General features: G+C 49.2%; 1 protein-coding gene across 5 annotated transcripts in view; it reads left to right on the top strand.

Moving 5' to 3' along the window:
* Nucleotides 1-21,093: 21,093 nt before the first annotated feature.
* The window catches only part of EMID1 (EMI domain containing 1), a 34,251-nt gene continuing 29,251 nt past the window's right edge, over nt 21,094-26,093 (top strand). For all 5 annotated transcript variants that reach the window (XM_087828639.1, XM_087828638.1, XM_087828640.1 and 2 more), the window contains exon 1: nt 21,094-21,194. In XM_087828639.1, the coding sequence (XP_087684765.1) occupies nt 21,094-21,194 (101 nt within the window). The remainder of the gene's footprint in view (nt 21,195-26,093) is intronic.

Below are 26,093 nucleotides of genomic sequence, written 5' to 3'. Positions count from 1 at the left end.
TGTGGCTGGCCGTTCTGAGCATGGGGCCCTGCGTGACTGCGCAGGTCACAGGTCTGTGGCACCTACCCTGTGGGTCCCTTCACCCTAAGAAACTAGAAGGAGGAAGGAGGAAGAAATTAGAAAGACTCAAAATAAGTCAAAGAAAGGCATAAAAATCAGAGTGAAAGTCAAATAAATGAAAAGTGGGGGAAAAAAATAGAGAAAATCACTGAAATCAATGCTGGTTCTCCAAGGAGATCAATAAAATTTATTGACCTCTAGCCAGATCAGCCAGTAGAAAAAGATCCACTACAGAAGTGACATCATTATAGATTCTATGAATATTTAAAAGACAAAAATGGAATTTAAAAGAACTTTATGGTAATAAAACTGGCAATTAGATGAAATGGACCAATTCTTTGAAAAACATGATTTACTAAAGCTCATTCAAGAACCAAGAGATAACCTGAATATCTCCCTGTCTATTAAAGACTCTAAATTTGTAGTTAAAAACCTTTCTACATACAAAACTTCAGGACTAAATGGCTTCACTTGGCCTGGAAATTCTATCAAACATTTAAGGAAGAAACAATATCAATTCTAAACAAACTTCCAGAAAATTGAACAGGAAGAAATATATCCCAATTCATTCCATGAGGCCATTATTTTACTGATACCAAAACTAGACAAGAGTATTATAAGAATAAAAAAGCTATAATTCAATATCACTCATGAACATAAAAACAAAAATTCTTTTTTGGGAGGTAGTTCTATTTTTAAAATTTTTATTTTATTTATTATTTTTTTTTCTTTATCTTTATTGTTGAGAGTATTACAGGTGTCCCATTTTCCCCCCCAATTGACCCCCTCCACTTTGCTCCCACCCCCTCCCCAGGCCTTCACCCCTTTGTTGACTGTGTCCATGGGTTATGCGTATATGCATATAACTTCTTTGGTTAATCTCTTCCCACCCTCCACCCCCCTTCCCTCTTTCCTCTGAAATATGATCATCTGTTGCATGCGTCAATGTCTCTGGATCTATTTAGTTCGTCAGATTCTTTTGTTCATTAGCTTCTTCTTAAAGAAGACCCTTCATTCAACTTTTCCTGTAGTGCTGGTCTGGTGGTGATGAACTCATTTCGCTTTTTCTTATCTGTGAAGCTCTTTATCTGACCTTCTATTCTAAATGATAGCTTCGCTGGGTAGAGCAATCTTGGTTGTAGTTTCATGTTTTTCATCACTTTGAATATTTCTTGCCACTCCCTTCTGGCCTGCAAAGTTTCTGTTCAGAAATCAGCTGACAGTCATATGGGGGCTCCCTTGTAGGTAACTAACTGCTTTTCCCTTGCTGCTTTTAAGATTCTTTGTCTTTAACCTTTGGCATTTAGTTATGATGTGTCTTGCTGTGGGCCTCTTTGGGTTCCTCTTGTTTGGGACTCTCTGTGCTTCCTGGACTTGTAAGTCTATTTCTTTCCCCAAATAGGGGAAGTTTTCTGTAATTATTTTTTCAAATAGGTTTTCAATTTCTTGGTCTCTTTCTTCCCCTTCTGGCACCCTAATAATATGAATGTTGGACCTCTTGAAGTTGTCCCAGAGGCTCCTGATGCTATCTTCATATTTCTGGATTCTTTTTTCTTTTTGCTCTTCTGGTTGGGTATTTTTTGTTTTCTCATGTTCCAAATTGCTGATTTGATTCTCAGCGTCTTCTGCTCTGCTGTTGATTCCCTGTAAATTATTCTTCATTTCAGTTCATGTAGCCTTCATTTCAAATTGGTACTTTATTATGTTATCGATTTTCTCAGTTATTTCCCTAATAATATGCTTAAACATCCCTTATAAACAAAATTCTGAACTCTGTATCTGTTAGCTTGCTTGGATCTATTTCATTTAGTTCCTCTTTTAGAGATTTCTTCTGTTCTTTCCTTTGTGACATGTTTCTTTGCCTCCACATTTTGGCTGCTTCCTGGTGTTTGTTTCTATGTATTAGGTAGAGCTGCTATGTCTCCTGGAATTTGCAGAGTGGCTTGGTGTAGTAGATGTCCTGTAGGGTCCAGTGGCTCAGCCTCCCTAGTCACCTGAGCTGGGCCTTCTAGGTGCTCCCCTGTGTGGGCTGTGTGCACTGTCCTGTTGTAGCTGAGCCTTGGTTGCTGTTGGCTTCACTGGGAGGAATTGACCTCCCGGCCAGTCAGCTGGGAGGACCAGCTGCAACTACAGCCAAAGAGCTGCTGTGCTGGAGACACCCCTATGGAGCAGGATTTACTTCAGTGGGGCTTTGGTGTTCACCAAGTGCACCCCTTGAGTGTCACTCATGGATGTGGTAGGGTTGTAATCCAGTGTGGTCAAGTCTGACCACCAGGTGCACTGACTCTGGGGCCTCCCAGGAGGTGCAAAGTCAGCCTATGCCAGTGCCTTGTCCAGGACCACCCAGCATGAGCTACACTGCAAACTGTAATTGGCTGCTACTTGTGCTGGGCTTGGTGATGTCCAGGAGAGGCCAAGCTATGAACCAATGCAGGCTGCCACTAGTGCCAGGCCTGGGCCACTTATCAAGCCTTATGGGGCCCACTGCTGCTTGTTTGAGAGATTTTAGGAAAGTCATAAGCATAAGGCTGGAGAGGCCACTTGCACAGAAAAGCCACTGGAAATGGCCTGGATGAGCCTGAGGGTGGGGAGGGGCAGGGCCTGGGGGAATCATGGGGCGGGGCCAAAGGCATGAGTCAGGTGCTGACGATTCAAATATGGCGCCTGCCTGCCGGCTGTGTACGGGGAGGACTCGCCAAAGGAGCCACGGCCTCCGCCAGCTTCTCTGCCTGGAGAAAGCCGCCCCTCCAACTCTCACCCGGATTTCAGGCAGGTTAGTTCCTCCCCGAGTGTCCCAGGTCCTTTCAGGCTGCTGCCCGGCGCTGGGCTCAGCGGGAGCGCGTCCTAGTGAGTCCGTGCGCAGGCCCCTCAAGAGGAGTTGCCTGGAGCTGCCTGGGGTTCCCGCAGCCTCTGCAACCCTCAGCGACAGTCCCCGCTGGTTTTCACAGCCCGAAGTTCTGGGGATGTCCCTTCCTGGCCCTGGAGCCCTGGGCTGGGGGCCTGATGTGGGGCTGGGACCCTTCCCTCCTCTGGGAAATCCCCCCCATGGAGATGTCCTCCGGGGTTTAAACCACAGCACTGGGTGTGGGCCCTCGGCCTCGTCTCCAGGATTCAGCCCCGATCCGACCGCGTCTGTGCCCCTCCTACCGGTCTCAGTGCTTCTTCAGTTCCCTGCTTGTAGGGTTTCTTTTCAGCCAGATTTCAGGAGGCTCTGAGTAATGGTGGTTCTGTATTTTAGTTGTAATTTTGATGTGGTTGCGGGAGGTGGCGGGTGCAGCTGTTACCTACACCGCCATCTTGTTTTTTCTCTAAAATTTTATTTTTCAATTACAGTTGACACTCAATATTATAGTTTCAGGTGTACAGCATAGTAGTTAAATAATTATATAATTTACAAAGTGATCCCCCCAAAATTTCAAGTATCCACCTGGCACCATACACAGTTATTACAAATTATTGACTCTATTCCTTATGCTGTAGTTTATACCCCTGTGACTCTTTTGTAACCACCAATTTGTTCTTGACCCTTTCACCTTTTCCATCCACAAACAAAAATTCTTAACAGAATTTTGGCAAATCAAAATCACTAACATAACAAACTCTCTTGTTTTTTGTTTATCTGGAAATGTCTTTATTTCACCTTCAGTTTTGAAAGATAGTTTTTGCTTAACATACCATGCTTGGTTAACTTATTTTCTCTTTCAGCATTTTGCCCTATCACCTCCATTGTTTCTGATGAGAAGTCAGCTGTTAGTCTAAAATCTCTTGTATGTGATAACTCGTTTTTCTCTTGCTGTTTTCAATAGTTTCTCTTATCTGAACATTTTTACCATGATATATTTGAGTGTGGATTTGTTTGCATTTTTTCTACTTGGAGCCTATGAAGCTTCTTGGATATGTAGATTAATGTTTTCATCAAATTTGAGGAGTGTTTTGCCAATATTTCTTCAAATGGTTTTCCTTCTCCTTTTTCTCCTCTCCTCTGGGGCTCCCTTATGCATGTGTTGATGCGCTTAATGGTGTCTCACATTTCTCTAAGGCTGTGTTCATTTTTCTGCATTCTTTTCTCTCTCTGTTCTTCAGATTGCATAATCTCTATCAGTCTAGCCTCAAGTTTGATGATGATTTCTGAGCTGAAGTGAGTGGGGGAGGGGAGGAATGGCTCTAATGCACCAACCCTTTCTGTGCTAAGATTTAGTGGATTTTCTTAATTTAATGTTTCTTTGTTGTATACCCTTAGGGAAATTTCCTGGGACTTTAAATGTTGGGGGTTTTTTTCCAAATAATTTTTTACCAATTATAGTTGTTTCTCTGGGAAGAGGGACCATAGAGCTCCTCACAGCACTATTCCAGAAGCCATCTCTGAATATATAATATATAATAAAAGTAATATATCACAACCAAGTGAGATTTTTCTCTGAAGAATACAAAGTTGCTTTAACATTAGAATATCAATCAGTGGGATTCAACATATTAACCGACTTAAAAAGAACTATAAGATTATCTCAATAAATTCAGGAAAATATTCATTTCTGATTAAAACAACAACAACAACTTTAAGCAAACCAGAAATAGAAGAGAACTACCTTACCTAATAAAGGACATCTATCAAAAAAAATTTTTAAGCTATACAGCTAACATCATCTTTAATGGGGATAGGCTGAATGCTTTTCCCCTAAGATCATGAGCAAGACAAGCTTGTTTATTCTCACCACTTCTATTTATATTTGTACTGGTAGTTCTAGCAAATATAACCAGGCAAGAAAAAGAAATAAAAGGCATCCATATTTGAGAGAAAGAATAAAAACTGCCTTTATTTGCAAATAACATTTCTATGTTGAAACTCTGATTAAATGTACTAAAAAAGCTACTGGAATGATAGGTAACTATAATAAGGATGCAAATACAAGGTCACTATACAAAAATCAATAGTATTACTAGCAACAAAAATTGAAAATTAAAAAAATTTTAGCTCTGGCTGGTTTGGCTCAGTGGTTAGAGCATCGGCCTGTGGACTAAAGGGTCCTGGGTTTGATTCCAGTCAAGGGCACATACCTCAGTTGCAGGCTTGATCCCCAGCCCCAGTTGGGGCATGTGTGGGAGGCAACCAATCAATGTGTCTCTCTCACATCGATGTTTCTCTCTCTCTCTCTCTCGCTTCCACTCTCTCTGAAAAGCAATAGAAAAAATATCCTTGGGTGAGGGTTAAAAAAAATTTAAATACTATTTACAATAACAAAAAATATTTTAAAACTTAGGGATAATTACAACAGATAGTGTGAAATATTGTACGAAACATTATTGTGAGAAATTTTAGAAATCTAAATAAGTGAAGAGGTATACCATGTTCATGGATTGAAGGACTCCATATTGTCAAGATGTCAGTTCTTCCTATATCAAGCTATAGATTCAACATAATTCTAGTTAAAGTTCCAGCAGGCCTTTTTGTAGAAATTGATAATTTTTTCTAAAATGTATATGTAAATGCAGAGGACTTAAATAGGTATTTAAGAATGGAGGATTTAAATACCTGACTTTAAGACTTATTATAAAGCTACAGCAATTAAGACAGTGTGGCATTGGTATAAAATAGACAACTAGTTAATGAAACAGAACAGAGTCCAGAAATAGAATCATAAGTATATGGTCAATTGATTTGCAACAAATGGTGCTGAGACAATTATAATATGCTGAATAGTGTGTGCCCCCCCCCCCCCAAAAAAAAGATATGTCCATATCCTAATTCCTGGAACTTGTGAGTGTTAACTTATTTCGGAAAATGTTCTTTGTAGGTGTCATTAAGATAAGGATTTTGAAATGAGAAGGTAAGGATATGGAGAAAAGGGAACCTTTGTCTACTGTTGGTGGGACTGTAAATTGGTGTGGCCACTATGGAAAACAGTATGGAGATGCCTCAAAAAATTAAAAATATAGCTGTCATATGATCCAGAAATCCCATTTCAGGGTATTTATCTGAAGAAATCCAAAACACTAATTCAAAAGGACATATGCACCCTATGTTCACTGCAGCATTATTTACAATAGCCAAGATATGGAAGCAACTTAAGTGTCCATCGATAGATGAATGAGTAAAGGAGATGTGGTATATATATACACAATGGAATATTACTCAGCAATAAAAAAAAGAATGACTCTTGCCATTTGCAACAATATGGATGGACCTAGAGAGTATTATGCTGAGTGAAATAAAGCAGAGAAAGACAAATACCACATGTTTCACTAATATGGGGTATCTAAAAAAACAAAACAAATGAAAAAACAAAGCAGAAACAGACCCACGGATACAGAGAACAAGCTGATGCCTGCCAAAGGAGAGGGAGAAGTGGGGGAATGAGTGAAATTTAAAAATTAATTAATTAATTTTAAGAAGGAAAGAAAGACCCGAGTTGTGTGTCTTTTTTTTAAGGTAATGAACTATTGGTATATACAACAATGGATGAATCTTAAAAATAATTATGTACAGTGAAAGAAGCCAGAACAAAAAAAGAACACAGATGGTATGATTTCATTTATATAAAATTCTAGAAAATGCAAATAATCTGTAGTGACAGAAAGCAGATCAGTGGTTGCCTGGGGGTGTAGGAAGGGTGGGAAGAAGGGATTGTAAAGGACACAGGGAAACTTCAGGGGTGGGGAGGTGGATAGATTCATTATCTTGATTGTGAAGGTGGTTTCCCAGGTGTAGACATATGTCAAATATCAAATTGGACACTCTAAGTGTGTACGGTGTATTGTATGTCAATTATATCTCATTAAAACTGTTTAAGATAATAATGCCGAGTGATATATGACAATATAAAATAAATTTTAAAATAAAGAAGATGCTGTGATCAGAGTTGGAGGCCTTCTCTCCTGCCTTAAAAGGAGAGTTAGGAGACAAAACCAGGTCATGTGACCCAGAGCCTGTGTCCTTAACTGTCTCCTACTCCAGTGTGCACCAAGGATGGTCCTTTTTGGAGTCTTAACAGAGCTCAGATTCCCCTAGGCATAGCACAGCGCCCAGAGCACATGAGCCCATATGAAGCAGTTATGGTGCTTCACCTTCATCTGACTATGATGAGAACGATCATTTTTCTTTTCCTGTCCCATGTGCCTCAATCACTGTAAGCTAGGAGAACAGCTCCTAGCTCCTATAACAGCATATTCCTACCTCAGGGCCTTTGCACAGGGTGTTTCACCACCCAGAGTGACCAATGTCTTCACTCTTCACCAGTTAATGCCCCTCATCCTTCAGCTTTCAGCTTACAAAGACTCTTTGATCTCTACCTCCCAACCCCCACCAAGCCCTGACGTCTAAATTAGGCCCACATTCTCTTTCATATACCCTGCCTCATTCTTCCCCATCATTTCCTTATCACAGTGCGCCATTACAGTTATCTGACCGTGGGTTTACCTCTGGTCTGTCTTCGAGGCTGGCTGTGCCTGTTTCTGCATCGCCAACACCGAACCTGAGCTTGGGCTCCAATCGGGCTCAGCAAAGTCATGTGGGACGAGTGAGGACATTATCCGCACAGTGCCCAGTATGCTCGGGCTACAGAGCCGGCATTGAATCTCCTGGGGATTGAAGTCTGCCACGTTCCACCCAGCAGGCGAAATTCAAAGCTGACATTAATTCAGACCCCACATACACGATTCTTACTGAGTAAGCCATCAAGACAATCTCACCCTTTGTCAGAACTGTGGGAGTCTCACTTATTCGTAGAGAGAAGCAGTCTAAAATCAGTCCCTTTTTGAAACCATCAGCTCAAGAAATTAAGGATTCTGTTAGCGTGCCCTGAATTTCTGGGCCCAGCAATTAATTCCTTCTAGATTAAAGGATTGTTGTGTTTCTGATACATTATTATGCGGAGTGGGCTTGCTGTGAATTTTAAAACTTTAACCAGGATCCTCATTAACTGGGACCTTTTATCTGTGTGCAACTTCTAGAAGAGGCCAGTGGCTAAAAAAAAAAAAAAAAAATTCCAGGGAGTGTCCTGACACACATTCAGTCCGGGCAGCTCTCCTCCCTCCTAATGGTAACAGAACCATTTACTCATAACCCACCGGGCACAGGCTGGACATGGTACATCGCCCCGCTGAATCCTCGCCCTGCCATCAGGCGGCCACAGTTATTATCTCTAGTTGACAGGTGAGAACCCTGCAGCTGGTAGAGGGAGGTGAATGGCCCTGCTCAGGCCAGTGGGTGGCCCACACCTACCTGACCTCCAGGCCCCATGCTTGGCCCCACCTTCCACTGCATCTCTTTCTCCCCGGGCAGCAAAGATTGCTGTGCGGAAGGATGACCCCAAGGCCTTTGAGTCCACCATCCGTCCAAGAACCATTCCATCTTGGGGCAGTATCCAGGGAACGAGGCTCCACTGGGCCCTGGAGGCCAGGAGGTTGGAGGGAGCAGCGAAAGCCCAGCCATGTGTGAGGCAGGGGGTGACTCAGGGGCCAGGGGCTCCATCGTATATCTGGGAACCTCAGGGTTTTCTCAGACAGGCTCCAGCCTGGCTGCACTTAGGGCAGAACCTGAAATCAGATGTAACCAAATTAGCCTGGGTCCCCCCAGCATTTTAGCCACTCCTCCTTTTTAGTTCACACAGGTTTATACTCATAACTTTTGTGCCCACAGCCCAGTGTGGGTCCCTAGAACCCTGGGATCTCCTTCTAGAAACTTTAGAAACTCAAAGGGAAATCAGTCAGGAGTCTGGCACCTTTATGAAAAAGTTCCCTTCAGCTCCCCAGACAGGGAAGCAGGCACCCCAAGAGTAGACACTGTGACGGGACCTCCTTCCTCCAGGCCCACGTCACCTGCTGTCCCTCAGCAGTATAAACAGAGGGGTATTGAGCACCTCCACCCAGGGTGACTGGGAGCTCTCCACAGCACAAAGCAGCTAATAATATGTTTCTCATTTTTTTAAAAATCTAAAGGAAGTTCTGACACACGATACAACATGGACGAGCCTTGAGGACATTATGCTAAGGAAACAAGAACAAACATTGCATGATCCCACTTATATGAGAGACTAGAGTAGTCATATTCATAGAGACAGAAAGTGCTGTGGTGGTTGCCAGGGGCTGGGGGAAGGAGGAGCGGGAGTTAGTGCTAAGTGGGGACAGAGTTTCAGTTTTGCAAGAGGAAAAGCGTTCTGGAGATGGATGGAAGTGATATTTCACAATGTGAATGTACTTACTGCCGCTGAACTGCACATTTTAAAATGGTAAAAATGGTAAATTTAATGTTATGTATATTTTACCACAATTTTTTAAAAGAATAATAAAAATTAGGCCCTGGCCATGTAGTGCAGTTGGTTAGAGTATCACCCCCATATGCCAACGTTGCGGGTTCAATCCCGGGTCAGGGCACATGCAGGAATCAACCAATGAATGCATAAATAAGTGAAACAACAAATCAGTGTTTCTCTCTCGCTTTTCCTCTCTCTCTCTAAAATCAAGTTTTTTAAAAAAGAATAAAAATTATGTAAAGTTTCCCTTCATCAAGCATCCTCCTATTTGCATTATCTCATTGAATCCTGGCAGCAACATTTGGAGATAAATTCTACTATTGTCTTCTTTTATAGGTGAGAAAACCAAGATGAGGGAGGTGACATGAGCAACCTGATGTCACCCAGCAAGTAAGTGGCAGGGCCAGGGTCCAACTCAGGGCCTGACTGCAGGGCCTGCTGTCTCCCCACTCAGGGCCCAGGCCACAGAGGGAGCCATCCCCTCCCAGACCATTTTCCACAATTCTGCTCAGATTTTCCTGCCAAGGGACAGCAAACAGGATCCAGATGGCGGTTCCCCCGCTGACCAAGATGGAGCTAAACTTGAAACCCCTCTGCCAGGATTTCCAAATGCATCCCAGACTTCTGTCCTGGAAGTGTCTGGTGCCCTCCTGCTGGAGCAGTGGGGGGCAGAGAGGCAGCCAAGCCTGACCACAGGCCTTGACAATGATCATTGTGGGGGGCAGGGGAGGGTGGCACCAGCAGGCCCTGGAATGCCCAGTTTCCTCACATGGTGAGACTCATCTTATTGCTGCCCATGTTAGTGCTATGGGGTTGCCATAGCAATGGAACACAAACTGGGTGGCTTAAACAACAGGAATGCATTGTCTCACAGTTCAGGAGGCTGGAGTCTGAAATCAAGGTATTGGCTGGATTGGTCCGGCTAAGGGCTGTGAGGGCGAATTGGTCCCACAGCTGCCTCCTAGCTCCGGCGGCCTCACCTATTCCTTGGCCTGCATCTCTCTCAGTGTCCAAATTTCCCCTCTTATAAAGACACAATCATTTTGAGTTAGGGCCCACAGGACCGGATGACGTTAACTTGAGCATCTGCAAAGACTATATCTAAATAAGAGGCCACCAGGATTAGGACTTCAGCATTTTGGGGGGACACAATTCATCCCATAACTCAGTTCCATGATGCTGCTACTCCTCTCAGCCTCCTGGGAGGCCAGTGGGGAAGGCTCTGAGTGTCAGGGATGTTTGCAAAGTGAGATGGTATTTCACGTACTCTCTAAGGTTTTGTGGATTTATAACTGCTGCCGTCATGGACTGAATGTGTGCTGTGTGCCAGGCACTAGGGATATACTCCCCCAGCCCTTAGCTGCCAGGCAGCTGTTAACATCCCATCTTACAGGTGACTGACACAGCTCTCAGTTGGAGGAATGAAGCTCAGATGATTGCAGTTGGAGCAAAAGGCAATGCGTGGGAATTCCAGCAGGAGAGGAGATGTGTGGGAGGAAGTTTATTTTTACCACCTAAAAATCTCTAGAATCTGGTGACTTCTCTCCATCCCCATGGTGACTTCCCGTATTAGTGTTCTGGGGCTGGCATAACAAATTACCACAAACTTGGTGGCTTAAAACAGCAAAAATTTCATCTCCCACACTTCTGGAGGCCAGAAATCTGAAGTCAAGATGTTAGCAGGACTGAGCTCCCTCTGAAGGCTCCAGGGGAGGGTCCTTCCTTGCCTATTGCAGTTTCTGGTGGCTCCAGGTGTTCCTTGCTTTGTGGCCCTCATCACCCTAATCTCTGATTCCGTCTGCACATGGCCTTCTAGGTCTCTCCTCTGGGTGTCCTTAATAGAGACGTTTGTCATCCAGGTAATCCAGGATGATCTCATCTCAAGATCCTTAATTACATCTGCAAAGACTTTTTCCAAATAAGGACACATTCATGGATTCCAGGACATGGACATATCTTTTGGGGAACCACCATTCAACCCCTCCTTATAGTCCCAGCCACCATAGTCCAAGCTGGGCCCCTGCAACTACCCCTGTCTCCCGGTCTCCAGTCCTTGCAGCCAGAGGGATTTTTCAAAAGCAAAGACCAGACCCATGTCCCTCCCTCAAGGTATCACAGTGATCCGTAGGGCCTCAGGAAGCAGCCCAGACTTGGCCTCCGAAGCTCCCACGGCCTGGCTCTGTTGGTCTCTCTGTTCTCCTCCCCCTTGGTTCCTGTAGGAGTCCAAGCTTCCTCTTGCCTTCAGGCCTCCCCCATGCTGTTCCCTCTACCTGGGACTCTTCCCCTGGATGACTTGCTCATCTGCGACACCACAGTTTAGATGCCCCTTTTTCCCCCATTCCTTGACAGCCCAGGCCGAGTTAGGGGCCAGGGCTCCTCAGCCCCTGGGCTGTCACTGCCATGAATTTTCCAAGTGGATTATAATGTGGGTTCACCTGTTCTTGCTGTCTGGACTGGCAGCTCAGCCAGGGCAGGGCCCATGTCTCCAAATCCATCTTGTTTACCACCAAATGGTGACACACACCACAGGGTGCATGAAGGTCAAACGTGGCTGAACCTTTCCTTCCACCTCTGCCCACCTTCCTTCCTCAGAGTCTTGGGGAACACTTTTTCTCACCTTTAAAATCTTAAGTTCTGTTTGAATGTATGTGTGTGTTTTATATACAACAGCTTTATTGAGATGTAATTCACCTATCATACAATTCACCCACTTAAAGTGCACAAGCCAATGGTTTTTAGTGAACTCAGAGTGGTGCACCCATCACTACAATCCACTTTAAAACATTTTCACCATCCAGAAAAGAAATCCTATACATATTAGCAGTGGCTTCCCATTTCCCTCCACCTATGCCCCCTCCCCAGGCCTCGGCAACCACTAATCTGCTTTCCATCATCTCTACAGATTTCCCTGTTCTGGACATTTCATATCAACGGATTCACACAGCAAGGGGCCTTTTGTGATCAGCCTCTTTCCCTTAGCGTAATGTTTTTGAGATTCATCCACATTGTAGCATGCAGCAGCACTTCATTCCTCTGTATGGCTGAATAATATCCCATTGTATGGATAGACCATTTATCCATTAATCAGCTGACAGACATCTGGGTGTTTCCACTTCTTGGCTATGATGAGTAATGCTGCTGCGAACAGTCACTTGCAAGTTTTTGTGTGAATATATGTTTTCACTGCTCTTGGGTATAAGCCTCAGAGTGGTGAATGTGTTTTTTAAATTAAAAATATGTTATATTTTAAGTTACACACCTGATACAGTACAGATCACCAAAGCGACAAGTTAAAAACGAGAAAATATTGACACACCCATAATTCCCACCAACGAAGATACCTGGTATCTGGCCCTGTAGCCACGTTCACTTGCATGGAGCGTGTGTGCGGAAACTGTGACAGCTCCCTACCCTTGCGGAAGGCAGCCTGTGTGTCTGGCTCCCTCTGATCCCTCGTGTGACTATCAATAAAGAACCATTCAGTGCAGATTAGAAATGAAGACAGCTTTGACTTCAAAGGATGAACAGCCAAGAGTAAGAGAAAGAAGGATTTTCAGGTGCCTGGAGGTAGGGGAAAGATTTTTGAGGGGGTGGAACCTCTCTTTTTTTTGGCAACAACAAAAAACAGCACTAAAAAGAAAGGAGGCAAAAACCCCAAACAAAAACCTGGGGAATCATTATATCAAGGTTAATGGATTACAAGTGATTTCTTTCAGAAAAATTTTAATGATAGTATATTATTATAATGTTTTACCACTAAAAAGAGTCTAAGAAGCCTTTGAGGGTTTACTGATGAAAAGGAATGTTTTATAAAACTCAGCAATTCTTGAGAAGAATGCAGCCCAAAGGCTCTCTTGCTCCTTTATAGTTTATCCCAAGAACTGTCTCACTGAGACAGAGGCCGAGCGAGCAGCCAGCCACAGACCCGAGCAAAGCTGTGAGTCTCAACTGCGAGAACGAGAGTTGCTTATGAACGCACGTGGGGGAAAGCCGGCCAAAAAAAAGGTATTACAGGTTCCTCTTTTTAAAACTGTTGTGAGAAAAAGAGAAATTCCTAACCACTCATGACTAGTGAGAAAGGCTGTTTGCTTTCTTAAGTATTTTGCTGCCTATTTGTTCCCAAATTACATGTTCTTTTTTACAAAAATAATTCTTATAAGCATCCCTTCTTAAACAGTAATTAGTAATTCTAACATTTATGCTCAAGTGTTTATTTGTTTTATTTATTGATTTCAGAGAGAGAGAGGAAGGGAAAGAGAGAGAGACAAACATCAATCTTGATGTTCCCCTTATTTATGCATTCAGTGGTTGATTCTTATATGTGCCCTGACCAGGAATCAACCTGGTCAGGGCACAATACTCTGGCGAGTAGGGACAATACTCTCACCCGGCTAGGGCAATGCTCAAGTGTTTTTAAAAGAGTCCTACTTATTCTAAAAAGTACCATTAAATTGAAACACATACTTATATGCTCAAAAGCACAGTCTAGAGGTGGCTGGATGCCTGGCTCAGAAGCTGCTATTTTCTACTCATTCACCCTGGGCAGACATTTCTAACTGATCACAGCACTCTTTTCCACCAATCTGAAGACTTTCTCTGTATTCTCCTTTGTGGATCAGAGGCCAAAAAACAACAAAAATCTCATCTTTGCGATACAAGCCCAAAGGCGCCACCTAGTGGCGAAGCTTCCTAATTGCAGGCAGAGTACCTAGAAAGAAGACATTTCCCCGAGCCAGCAAAGCCGAAAATGACAGTAACTGAACGATCCTGTCTAGCCTTGCATAAATACAATAACCCTCCTAGAAAAGAGTTTTGAATTTCAACATGGATTTTCCTTGCTTTATGTGAAGTGATTGGCCAACAGAAGCATTTCAGGCAACAATTAGTAGTAGTGAAGGGCCTTTAGGAACCCCCCGATCCTTACCTAATATTCTACTCACCAAACACCAAGCCTTTTGTCTGTCCCAGGCCTCAGATCCCGAGGCTGCCAAGATTTCTCATTCTGCCAACTGTATGTAACATTCTTTGGATTCAACATGGGTACGTTTCTCTGAGCAGTATGTGTTCCTGAGCAAGGAGCTCATTTAAATGTTCCTCATAGCAACCTGCCTAACAAGTGCTGCTATCCCCATTTTCCAAGTGAAAACACTGAGGCTCAGAGAGGGAAAGCAACTTGGCCAAGGTCACACAGTGAGGACATAAGTAGGATTGAAACCTCCTCCTGGCCAAGCTGGGGCTACAGACCCCACAATGTTAGCCCCACGTTGGGCTTATTTATTTTTGCTGGAGCAGTCCAAGCTGTGCTCCTAGGAATGTCCCACCAGGGCTGGGCACAAGCAGCCGAGGGGCCAACACGCCCCTGTCAGAAGGGAGATGGGCACAATGCAGGGTTTCAGGGCCAATTCTGGACCTGGACTATCCTGGCCTCCTGCTCCAGGGTTCTGCAGCCAGACTTTGAGTCCTACTCTGCTATTGCTAGCTGTGCAATTTATTAGTCTCCCCGGCCTCTCTTTCCTGGGCAAAATACATCTGCATGGGTGGCTGTGATAATGCAAGCTATTTACTCATAACTGTTGTCTATTATTATGTTAGGCCACTGATTGATGTTACTGATTTGTAAGAGCTCTTTTATATGAGGAGGAAATTAGCCTTTTTATCTGATTGATACGTTGCAAAATGTTCCAGTTAATCGTATTACTCCTTCTTGGTGAAGAAATTTTTATGTACCCAAATCTATCTTTTATGGCTCCTGGTGTATGTATCTTTCCTAAAACTCCTAGGAAAATTCCAAAAAGGGCCCGGCATCTATACCTATTTATGGTCCATCAGGCAAACCAGACAAATCAACAGAGGGCTCCAGCATAGAGTGCTGTGAGTGGGGAAGCCCAGTAGACACGTGACCCAGTCTTGGGGATGTGGGGCACCTTCCTAGAGGTGGGGGGCAGGTGATGTCTGAGTTGAGACTGAAGAGTAAGTGGGTATTGGCAGGCAGAGGGGATAGGATGGGAAAGCCCTGAGACCGATTGGAGAACTCAGGGTGGGCTGGGGAACTGAGAGATGTTTGATGTCCAGGGTCTGGGACAGAGGGCTGATGAACAGGCCAGGCCACTTTCAGTTCTCAACCTGTGAGCAGCAAGGGCTGAAGCTTTACCTCATAGGGTTACTTGGCTCTATTTTCCTTTGGGAAGATCCTGAAGGACTGGAAGGATCAGAGAGGAGGTGAGAGGCCACTGAGACCACCAAGGCCACATCCCAGGAAGGGGTGGAGGCTGGATGGGATGGAGCCAAGGAATGAGCAGATGGAGAGGATTCAGGCTTAGCCCTGCGGGGCTGGACAGGAGGGCAGGGCAGGGAGAGCCTGGGGTCCAGGTGCTTGAGGAATGCACATCCCCCCATAAGGCTGTCCATCCACTTAAGAGTCCTCGGCCCAACCTCCAGGCTAGGAATCCATTTCTCCAGTGGCTCCATCTGCTTCACAGGGCTGCCCATTCATAATTTATACCTGCGGCAGTTCAGAACCCATTGGTCAGCGAGTGCCAGGCATGGGCCGGAGATGGAGGAAGGACAGCTTCCCATCCTTGGGGCTGTCGGGGAGCAGGTCTGAGGGAGGCAGAGGGATGGATGAGGCCCCTGGTGTGGTGCTGGGCTGACACCTGGTCCTTCCTGCCCCCCTGCCCAGCTCCCACAGGGGCAGAGAACAACAACCTGGGGTCCTCTTCCCGAAGTGCCCTTCTCTCTGTGTCTTTCCATCTGTCTCTCTTACATCTCTCTGGCCCACTTATCTCGCTCTATCTCTGACTTGCTGGCTCTCTTTCTCTTTCTGAGTATCTCTCTCTCTCTCTTCCTGACTCTTTCCATCTTCTACTCCTCTCATTCCCCTCTTCCCCCTCAGAATCACTTCCTCAGAGGTGGAAACCCATTCATTTGGGGGTGGCAGGAGGGATAGGCCCATGTGCTCCTGGTCCAGCAGGTGCCTCCTGACATGGGCAGGGCTGGTGGGCTGCTCCAAGGTATCTGCTCGAGTGGCTCCTCTTGCCTGTCCTTTACACCTGCCAGAGCCATCTAACCCAGAGGGACTTTTGGCTGCCGCTTCAGATGCATCCAGCAGCTGGTGGGTTTCACCTCACTGGGGCTGGGAGATGGACACCTTCCCACCCAGAAGGTCCTCTCAGACCTTGTTTCTAGGCCCTTGCTCCCCAAGCATCCCCTTTACCAGCCCAGAAGTTCCACTATCAGTGATTTAGGGCTTAAATGAAGAAGAATCCCTGTTAACTGCCTCCCAACATTTAACATATCAGTTTTGAACACTTTAGTATGAACGAGCCAACAGCTCCTCCCTCTATCCCCCAGCTAAGCGGATGCTGCCTACGGAGACTTCATTAGTCCATTTTTGCAGGAGGGGAGGCGTGGAAAGAGAAGCAGAATAAGGGACCCGACAAAGGTAAGTGGGGCAGAAAGCAGGGGATTTGGGGGAAGGGACCAGAGGAAGGGAAGCGGGACAAACTTTAAGGAGAAGGCCTCTCATTGTCCATTCCTTTACAGTCAGCAAAGCAGTCACAGGAAAGTCCCCAAGTCTTGTATCATCCCATTTTCCAGATAGGGGACTGAGGCCTGGAAAGAAGGGACTCCCTCTAGATCACACTGAACATCTAGGTCTCCTGACTCCAAGTACAGGCACCCTGTCCTGCCACACTTGCTGTGCCCTGCCCTGTCCGCTGTTGTCCTCCCCCAACCCCAACGGCGTAAGTTTCTCCGCCTGAGGATTCCTGGGGAGGGCAGGAAGGCCCTCTCAGAGCCCTAATTAATGATTTTCCGGCAGCTTCCTTCCTCCCATCACTCCCTTCCAGCCCCAGTCCCAGTTCCGTGAGGAAGGAATGAGCTGGGTGAGAAGGGCAGCTCCATGGAGCATAAATAACTTGGCCCGGCAGCTGCAGGCTCTCTGGGACCCCCAGTGCCCCTGCTGTGGCCCAACGGGGTGGCCCCTGCTCTGGGACTGAGGGGCAGCAGGGCCAGGCCTCCAGATCAAAGGCACAGAAAGCGGGCATTGTTCTGAAACCTAGAAGGCCCCGCCCTCCGGCCGGCCCTTTGTCTGGGCAGAGGCTTTGAAGGCCACTGACGTTTACATGGCCCCTTCGTTTTCATGACATCCGGGGCTGCTGCCACAGGCTCTGGGTCCCTGGGGGCTGCCACCAAGGGCTCTGGGCAACACTCTGCCCTCTTGGGCTGCTTCCTCACCTATAGAATGGGCATGATGTGGGTACAGATCAGGTGGAATGCCTGAGCTCACACAAACTGGTGTGTGAAGAGGGCTGACTTGGGCACCCTGAGCTGGGGAGGCTGTCCTGGGGGACACAGGCAGAGGAAAGAGGCACTTGGTGCGGGCCCAGTTGGAGGTGACAGGGGAAGGAGGCTGTGACCCAGGTTTGTTTGCTATGGGGAGAACAGCATTTCCTGTTTGGACTAGGCCAGGGTGGATGTGTCAGTGAGTCCTCAACAGAAGGCCTGCTGGGGGAGGGTGTGTGTGTGTGTGTGGGTGTGTGTGTGTAGTTTGCATGTCCAATTCGTGTCCCTGTGTGGTCCATGTGTTCTCTCTCACCTCATCAGCTCCCAGACGGTAGTCTAAATCTGAACTGAGTTCTCATTTTTTTCCCCTGAAGAAGTTCTCCTGAGGGGCTCAGCCAGAGGGCGGCAGTGTGGCCTAGTGGGTAACCATCAGTCACCAGCTGTGGACCTGTGGAGAGCCCCACACCTGGGGGTAATAAGGCACCCTCAACCCCTGGGCGCTGGAGAGGAGCGCAGGAGACAATGCAAGCAAACTGCTTAGCACAGCGCCTGGCACAGGCAGAGCTCAGGAGCGGAAGCTGCTGTCCTTACTGGCGGTTGTGGTCTGGTCTTGGCAGCTGAGAGGACCAGCCCCCAGGGAGGAGGCCCCGCCCACAGGGACAGGCCTGAGACCTCAAGCCAGCGGGCCCCTCTCCTCCCTGTCTCAGCAAATACTGAAACCTCAAATGACCAAGACCCAGGTCCCTGAGGCATTTCCTGCCCTTCTTGCTCAGGGAGGAAAGAAGACCAGAAAACAGGCTGACATCCATCAGGAAAGTGCGCCCCTAAAAGGGGGCTTTGGGCTGTGCCCATAGGGAGACCCAAAGCCTTCAATCTTTCCCAGAAGCATGGGCCCTTGAGCCAAAGGGATCTTTAAAAGGTCCTATGACTTATTTTTTTCCGGCAAGGAAATGAGGCTTAGAGAGGGGAGGTGTCTTATCCCAGGTCACACAGGAATTGACATCTAGGCCTATGGGGTGTTGAGCCTATGCAGTAACCACCAGGCTATGTCACAGGATGTGACTGTAGTCATAAATAAATACCCTGGACAAAGAGATCCCAGCCTCAGCAAGGACAGGATCCCCTCTGATATCAAAATGTTGGTAACAGCTTTTACCGAGATGGTCCCTTGATGGAGAAATCCCTTAGTAGCCTGAAGCTCCCATGAGTTTGGTAGTAAAGAAATCTTGTATGCCTTTAATTACAGGGGCATCTCAAACATGTTGCAAACAGACCTGGCAGTGCTTCCTCAGTCTGTAGTACCCATCAGGAGTCCCAGTTACCTCACAGGCCTGCCAAGAGACTGCCCAGCTCTTCTCTTTCCTAAAGAGCTGCATGCCCCTCAGCGTGCCCTTTGGAAAGATGGGTTTTGATCCCAGCCACTTGACCAGGCTGAAGGTGGGCCTGGGAGCCTCTTAGGAGATGGCCTTTTGAGAATAACAAGTCATCCAAGGGATTAAGTCACTGATCTAGTTGTATCAAAAACAAGGGCTAACTGGACAGGCACAAAGCTGCATTTCTTGGGGTTCAGGTAGGTGGCACAAAGTAGATGCCCAAAACTCTCACATGGAAGGAGGGAGGGAACTTCCCAAGGGGGCAAAGTTGGCACTGTGATGATGTTGTTGGAGCAAGCGGGTTTCCCTTGGGGGACCATATGAAGCAGGGGAGAGTGGGTGTCAGGGCAGCACTGCATTTTCTCATTCCTGCCCACACACCCATAAGGACTGTGCAATGTCCTCCTTACAAAGAGAAAATGAAGCTCAGAGAAGGGCAGGACTTACCCAAGCTAACGGGCTGAGGTGGCAGAAGCAGGGTCTGTACCCAGCTCTCACTGCCTACCCACCCTCTCAGGGGCACAGGGGTCAGGTCCTCTGTGTCAGCACACCCTCCCTCATCCAGACTCAGCCCGGGGACCTGGTGCTGTCAGCCCCGGTGAGTCCAGGAGAGGCGGTCCTCAGAAGGCAGAGGTGGGGCTGGCAGATCCTTCCTACTGGCGTATCCCAGCAGAGATCTTGGGCCTGGACAAACCCATGGCAGGATTCTGAGGGACAGGCCCCCCGTGCACCATCCAGCTGGACAGGGAATCCCCAGCTCAGGACTGCCCGATACACGTCAATCCAGGCAGAAAGGGGTTAGAGCCTGTCCGGGAGTTTTGGAGGGCTCTGGGCCCCTCTGATGAGAGCTGTGGTCTCTCTCCATAAATACACACACCCATCATACCTGCACACATGCACATGCACACACACAAAAACATGCGCGCGCACACGTGTGCATCACAAAAACATATTTGCATACACCTTTCTGGCATTCAAGGTACATGGCTTGCTCACCTATGTACCCCAGATGAAGGAACCCCACTCTAAGCCTCTCCATACCTTGTTACAGATGGGAAAACTGAGCCCCAGACCACTGTGCTCTCTGCACACTTTCCTAATTGGCTTAAGAGCTGACCCCCTCTAAAGTCAGGAGATCTCTGTTCAAAACCCAGCTCTTCCAACCACTGATGGAGGGCTTTAGGCAAATGATGTCTCCCCTCTGTGCCTCAGTTTCTCCATCTGTAATATGGTGATGAGTGGACACTGACCTTATGGGATCAACCCAGGTCTTCCCCTCCCGGGGAGACTATGAGTGTCTGGGCCTCAGTTTTCTTCTCTGTAAAATGGGGATAATTGTGCCCACCTCTCTCAGCGTGGTTTGAAAATTAAACCGAAATGGGATGTGAAGCAGAGGTGAAGTGTCCTGCATGCAGGGGCACTTACTGCTCAGGAAGCCTTTGTTGCATGGATGGACGGACCCACCTCCCGCATGCCTCAGGAACTGGATCCCTCAAAAAAGAAGGGGTGAGCCCTGGCCCTGGTTCACTGAAGGGTCCAGGGTCCATTCCCCGTCAAAGGCACTACCTGGGTTGCAGATTGGACCTGGCTCAGTGGAGGCAACCAATCGATATCTCTCTCTCCCTCCCTCCCTCCCTCTTTCCCTCCCTTCATTCTCTCTAAAAATCAATGGGAAAAATATCCTCGGGTGAGGATTTAAAAAAAAAAAAGAGGGGCTGAGGCTCCCGCACCATTAGTTCAGGGTTGGCGGCCTCGGCCCGGATGCGTCTGGGACTCGGTCCTCCAGCCTCCAGCCCGTGGGAGGGCATCTGGGAACCGGCACCCCGCCCCCAAAAGGACCACGCGGCGCAGGGCGCCCGGATCAGGTGGGCACCTGGCGGGCCTCCTGGCGGGGGCGCCCGGCCCCTCGGGGCTCCTTCCGGGTTGGCAGGGGAGGCGCAGGGGGCGGGGGGCCGTGCCGAGGGGCCGGCCGAGGCCGGGACGCGCGCCCCCGCCCCGCGCCCGCCTCCCTCCCGCCCTCGCGCCGCGGCGCTGGGAACCGCGATCCGCGCGTCCGGGGCGGCTGGCGGCGCGGGCGACAGGCTGGGGGCGGCGACAGAGGGGCGGCCGCGGAGGGCGCCGGGCGCAGCATGGGCGGCCCACGGGCCTGGGCGCTGCTCTGCCTCGGGCTCCTGCTCCCGGGAGGCAGCGCCGCGTGGAGCGTCGGGGGAGCCCAGTTCTCGGGACGCAGGTAAGGACTGGCCCCGCCACCTCTGCGCCCTGCCAGCCCGGGGCTGGGGGCCAGGACGCCAGGCACTCCCTGTCCCCCCACCCCTCGCAACCTTCACGCAAGCCAGGGATTGGGAAAGGGACCTGGTCCCCCACCGCAGTGCCAGCCCAGGGCGGGATAGGGACCCGGGGCCGCCCCACTATTTGGCAGAGGCTCCCAGAAGTGCAGGGGTCCCCTATTCCATGTGTCTGGAACCAGCAGCCTCCTCTACACACTCCCATTTCACCCTCAGAGCCCCAGAGGAGGGGGAAGGAGAACAACGGGGAGAACCCCCAGGACTTCCCTCCCCCTAACCCAAGCCCCCCTTATTCTTCCTTCCCCAGCCCTGCACATAGGAAAACCCAGGACATCCCCTAGCTGACACTTGGGGACTCTCCTCCCTTTTCCTTGCTCCTGGCTGGCTTTTTTTAGTACTGGCTATTTATTTCACTGGGAGGAAAAAGACTGGGGTGGAGTTTCAATGCCCCTGGGTCAGTGTCGGCCCCCAGGGACATGGCATTTCGGACAGAGATAGGAGGGAGAACTCTGTCTTCCTGCCGCTCTCTCAGGAGCTGGGAACATTCTTTCTGCCGGTGTTTGTGGAGCATCTTGCAGTACCAGTAAGGTTATATGCAGTGTCCTCATTAATCCTGCAAAGACTAAATGAGGTTTGGGAGCACTTATTCCCATTTCGTAGATGAGCAAACTGAGGCCCCAGAATATAAACATAATCTTCTAGGTCTATGGGCCATTAATAGAAGAGCTAGGAACCAGATCTGTGTCTTTCTGACCTTGATGACACTGTTTGAACCTGCCTGGCCCCTATCCTGGCTGCAGCCCCTACCCATGCTGGGGTCCCCTCTTAAGGGCCCACCCAGCAGACAGTATGGAGTATCCAGGCCTTTTCATCAACAGGTAGCAGCTGTCACAGCCACCATCTACTGCATGCTGACCACCACAGGCCTGGGCTGGGTACTTCACCTGCATCCATCGCTTTCAGAATCTTCCCAACTACCTTAGGAAGCATGCATTTTTATGGTCCCTGTTTCTTAGAGAAGAAAACTGAGGCTCAGAGAGGGGATATAACCTGCTTGGGACATGGATGTGAACCCCTAGAATCTCAGATGCTAAGGTGACCAAGATTCTAAAGTGGGAATTCTCATTGTCAGGATCAGGATGATGGTTGAGAGGACTTAAGGTCCAGACTGCCCTCCAGCCAGCCAGTCCAGGACAGGGCCTCCCAACCAGGGTTCCTCACCCTCAGGGCTTCCTGAATGGGAGCAGGATGGTGGCTGTGGGTAGGTATCTGGTGGTCACTGAGGACTGTCAACCTACCTGTTCACAGAAGGCTCACAGGGGCCTGAGCATCACAAAAGCCCCAGGACACTGCTGTTGCTTCTATGATACAGACTGAGGCCTAAAAAGGAGTAGAAGCACCTCAATCCAGGCCAGCCAGTTTCAAATCCAGCGTCCTTTGCACCCCAGCAGAGGTGGTCAGCTTGCAGGTTTGGTAAAGGTTTGCAGGTCATGGTTAGAAGTTAAGGGTTCTGGCCCTGACTCTCTCACCCACTCAGTGAGTGTGTGACCTCAGGCAGGTCACTTTACAGCCCTGGGTCTCACTTTCCTGCTCAGTTTCCTCACTGTTTCCCTCTTTCCTCCCTCATCCCCCCCTGCTCACAGGCCTGCTGTCAGGATGGACAAAGGACCAGCTCGGGCCCTGACATATAGTGGTTCCTGCTATCACCAGCATTAGGTGGGGGAAGGGACCCTAGCTGGAGGAATCTGTAGTCCTCGGCTGCCAGGACTTCCCCTTGTGGCCCCATCCCAGCATCGTTGGAGACAGCATGGGGATGTCTCGCCCCATCAGCCCTCCCTCCACCCCCAGCCCGGCGCCCCAGGCGCCCCTTGGCAGCCAAGGGACAAGAGGCAGAAAAGAGGCTTTGTGCCTGGGGAGGGGGAGGCCTGGGAAGGCATCCAAGGGGCCGCCCCCAGCCCCAGGAATGTGGTGAGATTTTGAGACCCCCCCCCAGAACCAGGGTGCCCCGGGGCTGTGCAGAGCTGACTTGGCTCACCCCTACCCCTGTCTGTCCCCCCATCCCTGCTGGGGCTGCTTCCTGCCTCTGAGGTCCCTTCCAGCCTGAATCCTTGTCTAGACTCAAAGCCACCACCAGTCTCCTGGCCCAGGCTTCTTCCCCCTGCAATACCAGCTTCCTGTGGGCAATTCCTAGGATCAAGGAGAGTGGAGAATTCTCTTCCCAGCCCCTCTCCAGAGAACTCAAATCCCAGCTCCACCCGCACATAGGTGACCTAGATAGGTGACTTCTCTCAGAGCCTCAGTTTTCCCCTCTGTAAATACAGAGCCTGACAATCCCTATCATGTAGTCAAGGGAAGGACTTCATGTGGAAGATGCTGTGCTGGTGTCCCCAAGCCCCAGGGAAGGCCCTGAACCACAGTTGTGGGCTGTGGGGCCCCTGTCATAGTCCAGGAACAAGAATTACCAATAGCTCTTAGCACCATGCTAAGCACTTTGCGTGAAACCTCCCCTACCAGACGAGAATCCACTGTCCCTATTTCCAAATGGACAAAGTAAGGCCCAGAGAGGTTCAGGGCCTTGTCCAAGGTCACCGAATTAGGCAGCAGAGCTAGGACTGGAACTTCGCCTCTAGTGTAGGGTTCTAGCCCTAGTCACTCCACCCCCACTCGGTACATCTCCTTTCTTTCCTCTCCTTTTCATAACTGCCCTTGGCCCCCAGCCCGCTTGGCTGCCTCCTGCAATTAGCCCCTATCACTGTTCCGGATCACAGCCCTGGGCCCCGCAGAGACGAAGTCCCCTGGGCCCCTCATGGCAGGGGGTGGAGGGCAGGTTGGTGGGGGGACTAGTGGGGGCAGCTGGTGCCAGGCTGAGCTGGTCTGGCCTGTTTTCTCTCCCCCAGTGGGAGAGAAAGGTGCTGAGTCCCACATGCTGGGGGCCCAGAAGGTGCTGAGTGGGCAGAAGTGGCAGGCCCAGGAGAAAAGGGATGCCTCCTCCCAGCCCCTGCCCTTGCCCCATCCCATAGGAGGTGGCCCAGCCTCACCAGGTTCTTGGGCAGCTTATCACGTACCACACCCCAGGAAGGAAGCCCCCCGGGGCTGCAGGATTGAGGCAGGGTTTCCAGGGGCTGCAAACATCTCTGGGAACCTGAGTCCTGGCCCCTCTCTCCAGGTCCACGACTCTCAGTCATTCAGCAAACCTCTCTTTGAGCTCCCTCACTTGAACCCCTCCTGGCTTCATGTCCTTCCCCCAAACACTCAGGGTTGCTGCGAGGTGTCCAACTCTGTCGGGGTCCTCAGGACTGAGACCCTAATGATAACTAGGAGTTTGCTGGAGCAGCGGGAGGGCTCTCCAGGCAGAGAGAATCCAGTGTACAAAGATCTGAGGTGCCGGAGAATGCAGCAGGTGGGAGGGAGGGCAGGGATGTCAAAGGGGGGCTGCAGGAGTGTGTGGAGAGGGGAGCAGCATGTGGGACTGAGCAGTCAGGGCTCACAGGGCGATGGGGAGCCACGGTGGGCTGCGGACTTCTTGGTGGGCAGTGGCAATGTTAGGTCTGTGCTTTACAAAGAGCTCCTGCTGCCTCTGGAAAGTGGACCAAGGGGTGGGAAGGGCAGTGGGGCCAGGCTGGGACGCTGTGGGGGAGCTCAGGCTCATCCTGGGGGCAGCGGAGGTAGGGTTTCAAGGCCAGGGAGGGCTGAGGCATGGTTATTGGTGACTCCCCCTCTCCCTGGGGATGACCTTGAACCCCACCTGGCCCAGCTCTTGGCATACGGCAAGCACAACCAGAGGCTGCCATGAGCACAGGAGATGGAACCTATGGAAAGCCCTTCCGTGCCCCCAGAGGTGGCCATTTGATGTGAGCATGTGATTTTTTCCCCTGACTTTATGCACACAAAGCTATATATGTGCACACATGTATAAATAGCCATTTGGCTTTCTCTTCCTTTCTTACTGTGATAGACTTTCACAGCATCCGTATCTAGTGGTCCTATTTAAGCTGTTCTCTGCTTTGTACCATTCCCGATGGCACTGCAGCAAGCACCTGTCACCCCTTCCATGGAGTGTGTGGCCCACGGCTCTGTTGAGCTTCTGCCATCCATTCTCCCTGCTTTCCCACCTCCATGCCTTTGGCTAAGCTGTTTCCTCCTGCTGGACTGATTCCAGCGTGGCACAGAACAGTGAAGGGACTTCCCCAGGGTCCCACATGGAGGTAGTAGAGTGGTCCTGGCCAAGGACTTTCTCCTTCAGGTGGGCCTGGCTGGGGGCGGGGCAGTAGATAGGGGGCTGGATTTCAGTGGTGGCAGGCACCTCTGTGTTGGCTGGGACATTCCAGGTGCTCAGTGGCCCTCAGCCCTGCACGGGGTCATGGACCCTGCGTTTTTTGTTGGGGCTGGGAAAGGAGGGACCGTTTCAGGTGACCCTTCCCAGCCTGAGCCCCCACCCCACCCCACCCGACTTTCCTTTGTGGCCTGGAGCCCGGGGTCAGCAGGTTCCCAGGCTGGAGGCTTCACAGAGCCACATACCATGGCTCAGGAGATGAAGAGGAGACAGGAGCTGAGACTTTCAAGATGGAGTTGGGAGCCTAGCTGGGCCATCTGTATTCCTGGGTTCAAATGCGGCTCTACCATGCACCAGCTCTGGGACATGAACAGTGTTTTTCCCTCCTGGAGCTTCAGTTTACCCCTCTGAAAAATGGGGGGTGCCTTCCTGGATCACTGTGGGAAGATGATGTAAATACCCTTAGTATACAGTAGGTGCTCAATATATGCAGCACAATATGATTATTAGCATTTGGAGAAGTCAGGCCTCCGTGCTTGGGACATTGTACATCCTGGTTGTCACGCAGAGG

Source organism: Miniopterus natalensis, chromosome 20 (genome assembly GCF_054644295.1).
Source record: "Miniopterus natalensis isolate mMinNat1 chromosome 20, mMinNat1.hap1, whole genome shotgun sequence".
NCBI lineage: Eukaryota > Metazoa > Chordata > Mammalia > Chiroptera > Miniopteridae > Miniopterus > Miniopterus natalensis.
This window is presented reverse-complemented; position numbering and strand designations above follow the sequence as displayed.